Source organism: Heliangelus exortis, chromosome 2, assembly GCF_036169615.1.
Source record: "Heliangelus exortis chromosome 2, bHelExo1.hap1, whole genome shotgun sequence".
Classification (NCBI taxonomy): Eukaryota; Metazoa; Chordata; class Aves; order Apodiformes; family Trochilidae; genus Heliangelus; species Heliangelus exortis.
This window is the reverse complement of record NC_092423.1, coordinates 128925136-128937789: the sequence shown is the minus strand read 5'-3', so window position 1 is coordinate 128937789 and position 12654 is coordinate 128925136. Positions and strand designations below refer to the sequence as shown.

General features: G+C 35.2%; 1 protein-coding gene and 1 long non-coding RNA gene across 3 annotated transcripts in view; one reads left to right on the top strand and one right to left on the bottom strand.

Annotated features, from left to right (window-relative positions):
• LOC139793411 (uncharacterized) overlaps positions 1–12654 on the top strand; it is a 410787-nt gene that overhangs the window by 27107 nt on the left and 371026 nt on the right. The gene's annotated exons all lie outside the window — the stretch shown is intronic.
• Positions 1–12654, bottom strand: part of MTDH (metadherin) — a 33702-nt gene that overhangs the window by 5380 nt on the left and 15668 nt on the right. The window contains exons 7-11 of one of the 2 annotated variants that reach the window (XM_071738017.1): positions 10765–10851; positions 8754–8852; positions 6286–6410; positions 5602–5721; positions 3117–3236 (exon numbers count right to left, since the gene is read on the bottom strand). In XM_071738017.1, coding sequence (XP_071594118.1) covers positions 3117–3236; positions 5602–5721; positions 6286–6410; positions 8754–8852; positions 10765–10851 — 551 coding nt within the window. The remainder of the gene's footprint in view (positions 1–3116; positions 3237–5601; positions 5722–6285; positions 6411–8753; positions 8853–10764; positions 10852–12654) is intronic. The other variant, XM_071738016.1, reaches the window with a different exon arrangement.

The window sequence follows — 12654 nt, the reverse complement described above, 5'->3', positions numbered from 1 at the left end:
CTATTTTGAAGGTTCCCATTACAGAGCCAAGATGTAACAGTAGCTTACTGTGTAGCACTTACTGGGATTACAGGACAGTCCAACAGAATTCAAACTTCAAAAAACATGTTGACTTTCCAATAGGAAAGTCACAATATATAAAACACGATCCCACAACAGGCGACCAACTGACAAAAGGTTTCAATTAACAGTGTATTAGGAAACAGTGCCTCGGTCAAACAAACCCTAAATGAAGTTTATGTGTGTTAAGAAATCATGTCTGTAGTTGTGCCAGGACAGCCAGGACCTGGAACTATCACAACAAAGCAGTGAAGTCCCCTTCCCTTGATGTGGATGTACACGGATCCCAGAGTATAGTTACCCATTTGTACTGTTTCTATCACTGCAATATAAGCATCTCACAAACTTAGACAGAACATAAAGACCAAGATGATGCACCTTTTTACTTTTTAATCATGTCACACTGGGCAAGAAGTTAAACAGCTTTAATTAAAACCAAATCTAGAAGGTAGTGGTTCTAACATTACAGAGGAAGTCTGCTGTGCCTGAAACAAGCTTTTAAATAATTATAACAATAGTAACTGCAATATTTCTCTTAATGCACTGAAAATATGATAATTTTTTTTAAATAAACCACACTGATAAAATAACTCCCAACCTACAGCCTCTCCAAACTTAGCCAATACAGCTGTGCTAGGAACCAGTCACTCTCCACCTGCAGGTTAAGCAATACAATTAAGTTTTCAATGACGTGCAGCTGTCTGAGGCTCTGAGACCAACAAACATGTTGCAGCTTGCATGTTAAGTATGCAGTATCACTGCAAATGGAACTATACAGGTACATACAGCATTGCCTGGATATTTTTCTAAATACCATACTTCTGTCTGAATTCTGGAGGGGAAGTAGATACCAATACAAAAAAATTAAAACTTGAACTACTATTCAGTAGGATTGTGTCTGTGAACAGATCAGTTCAGGAAGGAAACCTGACACAATGAATAAAGCCTATTTGATAATTGAGTTACATGCATAATTTTACAACTTATAATGAAGCAGTCACTTGTGAAACTGTTACAAATAAAGGATTTCTAAAGTTCTCTTCATTTAAAACCTGTGCCTGCTGATAAAATGCGAAAGGTTTCCACAAGATGTATAATATGGGAAAAATATGATCACCAGATAAAACCCAGAAGTGTTCAACATTCAGCTGTTTCTCATCTTTACGAAGATATTCTGGATTATGACTTTCTTGTACTCTAGTATCAGTTTATTTTTTCTCATATTTGATTCTCATGTTTTGAAACATTTGTTCAACACTAGATTACCTAGCTTAGAAACCTAAGTCAATTATTTCACACATCAGTTGTAGACTGTTTCCACATTTTTTTGGAGCAGTCAAGTCAAACAACATCAGAAGGCATCTTTGTGTGTGTGAAATTACAATAAAGCCAAAAGTGATGGCAAGACTGACAGATCATCTGCACTGTCAGTACATCTCTTCCTAGATTTCAAAAAAAACACTTTGATGTCACAAACCAAGTATGAGTTTTCTGCTCAGACAGCATCAACTATGGCTTCCAACAGAAAACAACATAATTGCCTCTAAGTTTTTGCTTTTTTTTTTTTTAAATACACACACTGCCAGGAATAAAGCCACTTCCACACATAGGCTGATAACTGCTTTTTTAAATACAGCTTCAAAAACTCACACTTTGCACTAGTCCAATAGAATAGGTAGGTGCTGCTAACCATGAATAAAGGTTTAACTGAACCTAAATGAAATAGTTATAGTAAAAGCTCTACTTCAATGCAGGATGTTAAGAATAAGCTAGAAATATATCTCAGTGTGCTTTTCAAGGCACATATTTCCCCCTGCATCTCCACTTGCTTTTGGAGAACTTGTCCTGTGAAGTGAGGCTGAAAGAGCTGGGGTTGTTCAGCCTGGAGAAGACGCTGGGAAGACCTTATAGCAGCCTTCCAGTACCTGAAGGAGACCTGCAGGAAAGCTGGGGAGGTACTTTTTACAGGGATGTGTAGTGACAGGAAAAAGGCTAATTGTTTTAAGCTGGAAGATGATAGATTTAGGTTAGATATTAGGAAGAAATTCTTTAGTGTGAGGGTGGTGAGACACTGGAATGGACTGCACAGGGAGTTTGTGGCTCCCTGCGACAGCACTGCCCTGGAAGTGCTGAAGGCCAGGCTGGATAGAACGGTGAGCAACCTGGTCCAGTTGGGAATGTCCCTGCTGTTGGCAAGGAGGTTGGAACTAGACCATCCTTAAGGTCCCTTCCAATCAAAACCATTCTATGACTCTGTGTTCTCAATAAAAAGTTTCTGTACTTTTTCTATAGTGATCTTCTAATATTTTCATCTAGATGTTAAGACACTGTTCTTTATAAAGCAAATGCATCAGCAGTTAAGAAGTAAAATTCAGTATTCTGACAGATACTTTGTGGTACTAAACTACTGTCTCACTGGTATTTTTCACTCTTTATGGAGCAGAAAATCAATACCACTAGAAGTATTAAATACTTTACTTATTGCTACAATGTGATGCCTGTAGGATCATCGTATGTAAAAAAGGTGCTGGATGAAAAAGATTAAAGAGAATCTGTGTTCCCTAGGACATCTGAACTGAAAGTTGGAGCAAATAGGCAGTTTGTGAACTGGTTCAAATAAATACTTTTGTTACTCAGTCATTAAGGTCAGCAGTCATGAAAATAAAATTTAGACTGCATTTGAGCCAGAACTTAATAAAACTTCATTCTGTTGAAATGAAACAGTAAAATATGCTATAAGCCTTGAGCTCACACCTATTAGTTCTTAGGTTTCCAGATTTCAATTTTTTAAACTATTGCTTGAATATTCAAACATGAAAATTATTTCACAGTCACGAAAGTGACTAATGATTTAGAAGATGCTTCTTTTCACTCATATCAGACACCCTTTCTAAAACTTGTGTCTGACCTACAACTAAAATTCAACCTCTCCACCACCTTTGTATTCATCTAGATTTACCCTGAAGCAGTATTCTTACTGTAACCTCACCTACACAAATTAATGTTTCAATGGACTTGAGCACTTTCAAATAACAAACTCAATCTTGTACCCCTACCTTAGCTGGTTCACTAGTACTTATGGTCTTCAGAGAAAAAGCTGTTTCCTGCTGTGGTTGAACTTTTGAGGTATCCTCCTGAAATTCCTCTCCAGCTTCTCTATCCAGTTCTTCAGTGTCCTACAAAAGTGGGAAGTGAGAGGGGAGGAAAAAACCCACAGAGCCTGTGTTTGCAGTACAGTTCTGACCATTCTTCCCTGCACAAGTTGTCGCTGTAAATGAACTTTTATAACTAAGACAATCTGTCTAAAAAAAACTAGTGGGCTAATATTAGCTTATACTAACACTTAAAGAACAGAATTCAAAAATAATCATAGAACCCAATAAAGCTCAGAAGAGAGTACCCTTCCTGTAATTCACTAACAAAAATCCCAATCACTGAAACAAACTGTACTTCACACTCCTGTGAAATTATAAGGATGTGAAACCAGATGGAAGTTATTCCAAAAACTTTGCAAAAGTATCACAATGAGACTTAACTGCTCTTAATTCTGCGCTTTATTACAAGAAAATGTTTTTAATTGAAGCTCTGCATGTTAAACTGTGAAGTTTTTTATAATCTACTAAGCTTCAATAATATTTTTGCAACCCAGTTTAGTCTGCCTTGATGCCTATAAAACAAACCTCTTAGTACAGAAAATGTACTTGAAGTATCCTAGAGTCTCAATCTTTATTCCTTAAAACACTGTAATAGTGGAGAGTTGTCATTTTATATGAGGAATTAGAGTAGTTACATTTCTTTAGAGCACAAGAATGTGGGGGTAAACAGGAAATAAAACACAGGCCTCCAGTTTTAAGCTGAAATTTTGTGAAAACAGTCATAGTCTATGCCTGTTGATTCTTGACAGGAAACAATATAATTCCTTCCACTGCCTTGACAAACACTGGAGTCAACAAGCTGAGTGTGAACACTTAAGTACAATCAATGAGAAAGGTGATGCTGTTTAAATGAACATGTGCAATTTTCAGAGGATAAATACACAAATCTTGCCAGTCCTACTTCAAACTCACTTAAGTTAAATTACTGAACCACTTTAACAAGGATAATTTATCTGATGTATTACCAGTTCTATATAGGCTTTTCTCAAGCAATGCTCCATAACTTTCCATGAAATACAATACAGAAAAGTGATGGTATTTACACTGAATTTCTCACGGACTGACAGATCAAAGGAAAAAGTAACAAGATCAGAACGGCTGGAGACCAATGGGTAGAATAATAAATCTGATCATGTTAGCATGGACAGTAGTATTCCATCTGACATGTACCACTTTAAAGGCAGCTCACAGGCAACAGAAAAAAATTCAGAATGCACTCACTGACCCTAAGATCCATGCAAGGTATCTGCAATCACCTGTTAACCATAACCTATTTATCTTGAATAACACCTAAGAGTCACTGTAGATACAAGAATACAATATTTCAATTATAAAAAAGCTGAAGTCCTGGTACCCTCTGTTTGAATTTGCCTCGAAACACTGCAGATTGACACAAGCATCCATCTCCACATAGACAACTTTAAAAGCATTTAGTATAATAAGAATTTTATCCTTTAAAATTGTTTTAGTAAGAGCCCAGATAACATGATCACCATAAAATGCACATTGAAAGCAAGAATGACTGAAGCAATGCTTTCTCCCTCTCTAAAATTCACCCAGATTCAACTAAGCATTTTTTTGTAAAGAATGTAAATTATGAGTGGCAGCCACTACAAGCAGAAACAAGATGTTTCCATAGCATAAACTATTAAAAGCTTTCTTTCCTATTAGGAAAGTACTTGTTTTCATCTAACCAAACATGATTCAATTGCCAAGTGAAGGGCAATCTACTTTTGCTATTTTTACAACAAATCCATTTCACTATTATTCTTCAAGACCTACTTAAGTAACACAGAAAATTCCAACCCCCCTCAGTTTGCAAATATTATCTCACTCAAATCTGACTTACAGAGTAGCTCCAATTACTGAATTCTAGGTATTGATACTCATCATTTCACATAAATCAAGCCATGACAGTATTTCAGAAAACCACTATATGCTTGTAGAACTGTATTTTAAAACAGCCTAAGAGAAAACTGCAATGTCTCTCATTCTCCTAGCTAGATATATTGGCAGCTGTCTTTGAAAGAACAGGAGGAGAAGGCTTCCCATGAAGAAGAAAGTTCCTCCTGGAAGCATCCTTACAGTACAGAATTTGATTTGATGAAAACCAAATAATTAATGATAAATACTTTTCACGTATTTCATATTTTCAATAAATCCATAAAACCTACATTGCATAAGTCAAGCATGAAATCATTCAAATGAAAGGAAAAATTAGGATGAGGATTACTTTAAGAATTGAGAAACAACAGGAGACAATCCAATACCAAATACCATTTTGCCAAAACAATTTTAGTTTAAGACACAAATATACAAAAACAAGGTGATTTTGTGAACTCCTCACAAACTGCCTTTTAGACTACCCCAATTTTGTTCCTTTTACCTGTGCAGGAGAGTTAGCTTCTTCACCCTGCTTCTTCTTTTTCTTCTTCTTTTTCTTGGATTTGCCACTTGCAGAACTCTGAAGAACTGGCTCTGCTTTTTCTCTTTCATTATCTGAAGGCTTCATGCAGGAATACAAATTATTTAGTATTTAAAATGACAACTGAAGCATGCCATAAATAAACAAAACAAAAATTAAGTTACAAGGAATTCAATTGTATATAAATGAACACAATCTTGTCTGTTCAGTTTATTTTAGGAAGACCATGTTCTTTACATGCTATTTGGTAATATAGATACAGGATTTGGGACTGAACAAGGCAACCAAACACCAGGTACTGGTGGCATGGAAATGTTTTCATACAGAGAATTAAATAGTTTAGAAGTATTTAGGAAAATTAAGATAGATTTTCATATGATTCCATAATACAGGTCTAAATCCTCTCAGACTACATTGATAAAGTAATCTTTATATTGTGATGAGACACTAGATTTGACATGGAGCTACGTGCTTCTATTTTCCCAATAACAACATTTAGCATTTTCCTTCTCTATGTACACCTTAAACATAAGTGTGCTGCTCTTATCAGTGTGAAAGAGATGATAGGTTACCTTTAACATCACTCTTTAGTTACTTTAAGAAATGGCAGTGTCTTGGAGCTAAGGAGAAAATATCACCTTTTACCTTCTGAACATCAGATATCTCTTCAGGTTGAGGAACAGAAGCAACTTTTTCTTCATCTACCCAGTTTCCCCACTCTTCTGCTGGTGCATTCCAATCAGAGCTGGGATCAGCTGAAGAAAGTCCATCTACAAAGATAAAGATTTTCAGGAATGTCTCCGTACTTTACAGGTACTCTTTCACAGTTCAAAAAACCCCCCCAAAATTAAAATCTGCTAACATCACTTCTTGAAATCAAGATGTAAATATTGACTTCCTGTACTTCTGAAAAAAAAAAAAAAAAAAAAAAAAAAAAAAAGACTTCAATGATAGGTGGAAAACTTTTGTAAATAATGAGTTAAGAATTGGCTATTTTACAGAGCAATCAGATTACAAACTAATCGCAGAAGTAGAAAGTTAGATGCAATTGCTCTGAGATTCTTTCCTAAATTATGTGAAGAGGGACAAATCTAAGAGTTGTTCCCTATCCTAAGCCTTCCTCCAAATTTGTAGAAGTATTAAGATGAATTGTAACACTGATCAGTCTTCTTTTAGGAAGAATCCTTCACAATTGATATATCTGAAAGTGTAAAACCTGCTGAGCCAAAAGCCATCTTGTAACACTGACATTTTTAATAATGTTTTTTTTTCCAAGTCCCTACTCCATTTTGCTGTCCTTCATCTTTGATCACACACATTTATGTTGTCACACAGGAATAACAGATTTAAAGGGTCACTTACATAAAAATTAAAAATGTCTGAAAGGAAGGACTAAGCCTTGGACTTATTGTTTAGTACAAAAGTTACATCATGTCAATTTTGAAACAGAACACCTTGTAAAAAACAATCTTTCATTTCACATTTATATTAACATCACAAATATTTCTCACTCTCAGTCTATGCCAAATTGAGGAAGAGGCAAATTTGGCCTGCTAACTATAGCAGGATTCATTTTTAACACTTGAAAATTAAGCCAAAAGAAAAAAACAGAAATTAACCCAATTACATTTACTAGGAAGCATTACAAAACAAAACAAAAAAACCCACTAAAAATTTTTTAAGATTACTTATATCACTTTTCTACCTCTTGCTTTCATATAAAAATAGTACCTCAATTACACTTACTTTGGACACTAAAATCTGTTGATTTGAAAAAAACAACTGCTGGACAACAAAACACTTTACAGCTTATATATTGCCCTCTTACTAGTTGTCTAAAGGAAAAAATCCATTCTTTCCTAGTAATAAGAATAAATGTAAGTATTTTTACATTAAGTTTTCTTAAAACCTGAAGAACTTGATAAAGCAGTAAGGTCTGTGTGTGTGTGTGTGTGTGTGTGTGTGTGTGTGTGTGTGTGTGTATCAGATTGGCCTAAACTGCCATTATTTTTCCACTTCTCTTGGAATACACTTCAATTATTATACATCTATGACTATTAACAGAAGCTATTAACAGAGACTATTAAACAATTCTACAGGCAGAAATGTGAATAGATTATGCTTATGATAGTAAAACTGATTACTTTCAAATTATTGAATGAAACGTGTTTTCCATAACCTTAAAGCAGATAAAAGACAAAAGATAATTTTAAAAATTATCTGTTATCAGTGCAGTTATGCCAATGCAGTGGAATCAAAGACTGAATCAAACCATTCCACTTTTGCAGTCATTAAACAAGAATTTTTTTTTAGAGAGAAGGTAACATGCAAGGCAACTTTTCTGGTCAACTTCTTGACCAATTTTTCAGGTCAATGACCTAAATAAGTAGAATAATTTTTTTCCCTAAATATTCTTAGATCTGAGTAAGTATGCCAACTACAAGACAGTTCAAAAAGTGAATTTAAGGTTTAAAAGCTTTAAGCACAAGTATATTTTCACTAGCATATATTTAGGACTGACTGTAACTAATATACTACATCCCTTTTTAGGGAGGGGCTGTGGTAAGAACTACAAGAATATTTAAAAATTGGCAGGGAGGGCAAATGGAAGAGTAAACACCAATTTTACTACAATTATCAAGTAATTTCAGTGATTTGTGCCCTGCATATGCTTTCTATATACTTAAGAACTTCCTAATGTTTGCTAAATTATAAAGTTAGACTAAATACAAGAGTCTTATTGTCTCCAGCAAGGTACAAAAACCACAAAATCAAACTGAAAAAAATACAATCTACTAAATACCTACAAGTCTTTCAGACTTGCACTATGTTTTTCTCATCATTTGCAATAAGACTGTTTTAATGGATTACCAAGATTTTCTAGCAAAAGCCAGGACTACCTTAAGATTCATGAGCTTTCTTTCACTTCCGAGTTTCAATATTCAAGTATTTTTCCTAAAAATCAACCATTTTCTATTATCCTTTATCAAAATATTTCAGGTTTTTCTTCAGATGCTCAAAACTATCTAATACAAGTAGTGAATACAAGTAACTATACTTTAAAGTGACAGTAGCTAACAAAATTTGTTAATGAACATTTTAAAGGAACATACTTAACCCAGACCATTCATCATCAACAGGGGGCTGAGCATGACTTAGATCCCACTGAAAATCAGAAGCACCAGCCTGAGAAACTGATTCATTGTTGGATCCTGAGAGAGAATAAATAAAATTGTAAGTTAACAAGCTTCCTGAGTCTTCTTAGGTAAATAAATTCAGAGTAGGAAACAATGTCTCAAAAAAAAAAAAAAAAAAAAAAAAAAAAGAAAGAGAAAAAAAAACAAACCAAAAACAGGGAAACTACAGAACTACAGGGCTCTTGAAAATCAGATATATTCAGAAAACAAGGGAATTGAAGAATGAAGACAATAAGTCAGGAGAAGAGAAGAGCACATAAAAGAAATATGAAGTGTGAGTAACAGCAGCTGAAAGGCTTACAGCCATCTCCTCAATCTGAAAAATATGATGAAATTTTATGAGTAGTAAAACTACTACCCTGTATCAATTAGGACTCTTCCAGAAAGAAGTTTAAAGAGAAACTACTAAAGAGAAACTTCAAACACATCGCAGATACAGCAATTAAATTATTAATTACTAAGAATCCAATTTTCATTTTGAATAAAGGTTTCAGGAGTACAAAAGCATCATAACAAAAACCAGTCATGATAACAGAAAGTGCTAGACATCCAACATTATTTTAGGAAAAATAAGGTATCAACAAACAGACACAGGTTTAGGAAAAAAAAAAAACAAAGCACCAAAACTCTTCCTTGTGACTGAAAGGAAGTTATGTATTTCTTTTGGATGACACTTTTGAAATCAAGTCTGAATAGGGCCATAGCTACCTGAACTATTTGATAAACTTCATCTCTGAAAAAGATACCTCATATCAGGAACCTTGAAATGTTCTCTTTTTTTTAATAGCCAGTTGCAAGTGAGAAGCAAATATTTATTCATGTTGTTGCTCTGCATTACAATGCTGGCTAAGGTGCCTCAGAGATGTTGAGTACCCTTCACTGTCTCCACAACTCTCTCAAACTTGGAATGGTGGTTCTGCAGACTAATATCAGATCAGTGAACTGAATTTGAACTCAAGTGACTCCCCCAGCAAATGCTATTTTATGAAAACTCTCTGTACCATTAGGAATTTTTTTCTACTTTTTCTTTAAGACAAAGTTTCTTTACATTTTCATTAAGTGAACTGTTCTTTGGAAAGTCTGATAAATAGAACTTGTTATCCTGGCTCAGATGTGTAGAAAATGAAGCACTGGTGTGAGCTTCAGGACACAGAGATTGAGTTTCACAGTTAAAAGATTGCAAACTCCAATGCAAGTAAGCATAGCCTAAACCCATGAAGTACTTAGCTAGATACTTCTAAAAGAAAACAAGACATGCCAAGCCTGTTAGATAATGGGAGCAGGCAAAAAAGAGCAGAAAAGCTGATATATGATTCCATGATTGTATAATAAATCACAGTAGCACTCATGTCAGTAGTTTAACATAAGAGAAGTGTTGTGAAGCCAGGTTTGGACTCCACATTAATTTCACCCTTCACAATGAGAAAACCCCAGACCTCAGCTTTGCCATGCATCACACAGAAAAAAACCTCAGGACTTCAAATCCTGCCCACAGAACACATTTTGGAACTCACCATTCAGATCCTTGCATGGAAAAAGCTCAAACGTCAAATAAGAAACTTCCCATAAGACACAGGTAAACAGACTTACCTAGAAAGCAATCTTCTGATGTCCATCTTAAGACACAGCAATACTAAGCAATCTCTCATGCCATTATTTTAGACTCAATGCACAAATAGGAAGGCTAAAAAAATATCACTATCTTACTGATCTAGCTTATCAATTAAAGCAGTTACCTTATTGCATAATTTTAACGTAACAAAAAAGCTTTCTAAACTTCCAAAAAATGTCTTCCATTTATTTACAGTTACATGTACTGTCTTCAAAGAACAATGAGAAAGATGCATATTAATAACACTTGACAAATTCTGTTTCCACCTGGTTGGGATGGAGAAGAATAGAAATATCTTTGGAAGGGCCTACATACCAGAAACTCCAGGAGTTAATCCAAATGAAGAAAAAGAAGTAGAATTCTGTTCAGAGGTATTAATCCTTGCATTCACATTCCAAGCAGCTGTAGGGAGAAAAAAGCCAGAACTTGACACTGCTGGCAATGTTGAAAAAGTCAGCTATTTAATACAGTCAAAAAACAGTAAAAGTTCCAGCCATGTAAACATTTCATATGCCCAACTGAGGGCATTATTTTGCTTATTACAAGAGAAAATGCTGACAGACACTTCACTTTATGATCATGCAACCTGAAAGGATTCTCAGCCTTTCCAAGATCTGTCCTCTCCAGTTTCTTCAGAATATGAACTGCTCACAAAGGAAAAGTAACTTGTGCTTTGAGACCCATACTATTATTCTTCCTATTACTGCAATAGTCTAAGCTATTTAAAAGCATATTTATTAACTCTATACTTGACTGTTAAATGTAAGGTAGAAAATAAGCAGAGATAATCAATGGCACTAATGTGCCAAAAGAAACAGCTCATTAAAATGTGATTCTAAATAAGGGATAGTATGAGTTACAGTAGTTTTTATTTACAATTATGTTTATTTAACAATAGGGTGGAAGGGGGGAGGAGGAGAAATGGCACTGCACTCAAAACAGGACAGAGTATTCCAAATGCTGCCCAAGAAGTGGATAATCACAGTAATACCCAATTACTGACTCCACCAGCTTGGTGTCTACAAGCTCCCTTATCCACAGAGCTGCTCTCTAGGTGCCTCCTACCCAGGTGGTAGCACTTCACATTTGTCATTGTTGAACTTCCCCAGGTTCCTGGTGGCCCACTTCTCCAGATGGTTTAGGTATCCCTGATCCTGTATTCCCCCCTCCCCACTCAGGTTTGGTGGAATCTGGGAATCTGATGTGAATGACACCATGTTACTTCCTCCGGGTCAGTTATAAAGATGATAAACAGGAGAGCCCTAAGGACAGACCCTGTGGTATTTCCCCTGTTACCAGCCTTCAGGTACAGTATTACTCACTAGCCACCACCTTGAAGCCTTACCACTTTTACAACCATCCTAACCTGGAAACAGTAGAGAAATTGTTGAAAGCACTACTGAAGTCATTGTAACAGGCAGTTTGCTGCTCTCCCCTCACCCACAGAACTAATAATTTTACCATAAGCCAATCAGCCCAGTCAGGCACTGGACCACCTTATTAAATTATTAAAATTATTATTAAAATATACAGCATAATACAAATAACTACAAAAAAAACATAACAAAAAAATAAAGTCCTTTGCCTCTACATCAGTATCATAGAACAGGTCCAGTCCCAGGCACCACATTTGAAGATAGAGGAGACAAAATACAAGAGGTGCAGACTAAAGCAACAATCCTGACTACAAAGGGACACAGCATTCCAGAACAGACTAGGATCAGTTTGAACATTGGTAAGGACCACATCACAGTATCTACTAATAAGCTGAATTGTTGTCCAGAGAGGCAAGAATTTTCATCTCCTTTGTTATGCAGAAGTAACTTATATACTCATGTACTCTTATGTACAAGTGATAAAGGCAAAAAACTGTACCAAAGGCTAAGACAATGTAACATGAAATGTTGCCAAAGCTTAACATTCTTTGTATGAAGCCTAAACAAACATCTGCCAAAACCACACACAACTGGTCAACAGAATGGACTTACAATTTAGGTTTTAAGACAATTATTTAAAAAAGAAGCTACACTTCAAAATTACTAAGTAAGCACTTTTAGAATTTTAGAAGAGATACACATTTTTTATTCCTTCACCAATAATTTATTTCAGATAAACTCCAAAACCCAGTTGAATTGTAAACAGACATAGCTGTGAAGCCATCAGAACTTAAGAGTAAACAGAAAATGCTTAGTTCACCATTTCACT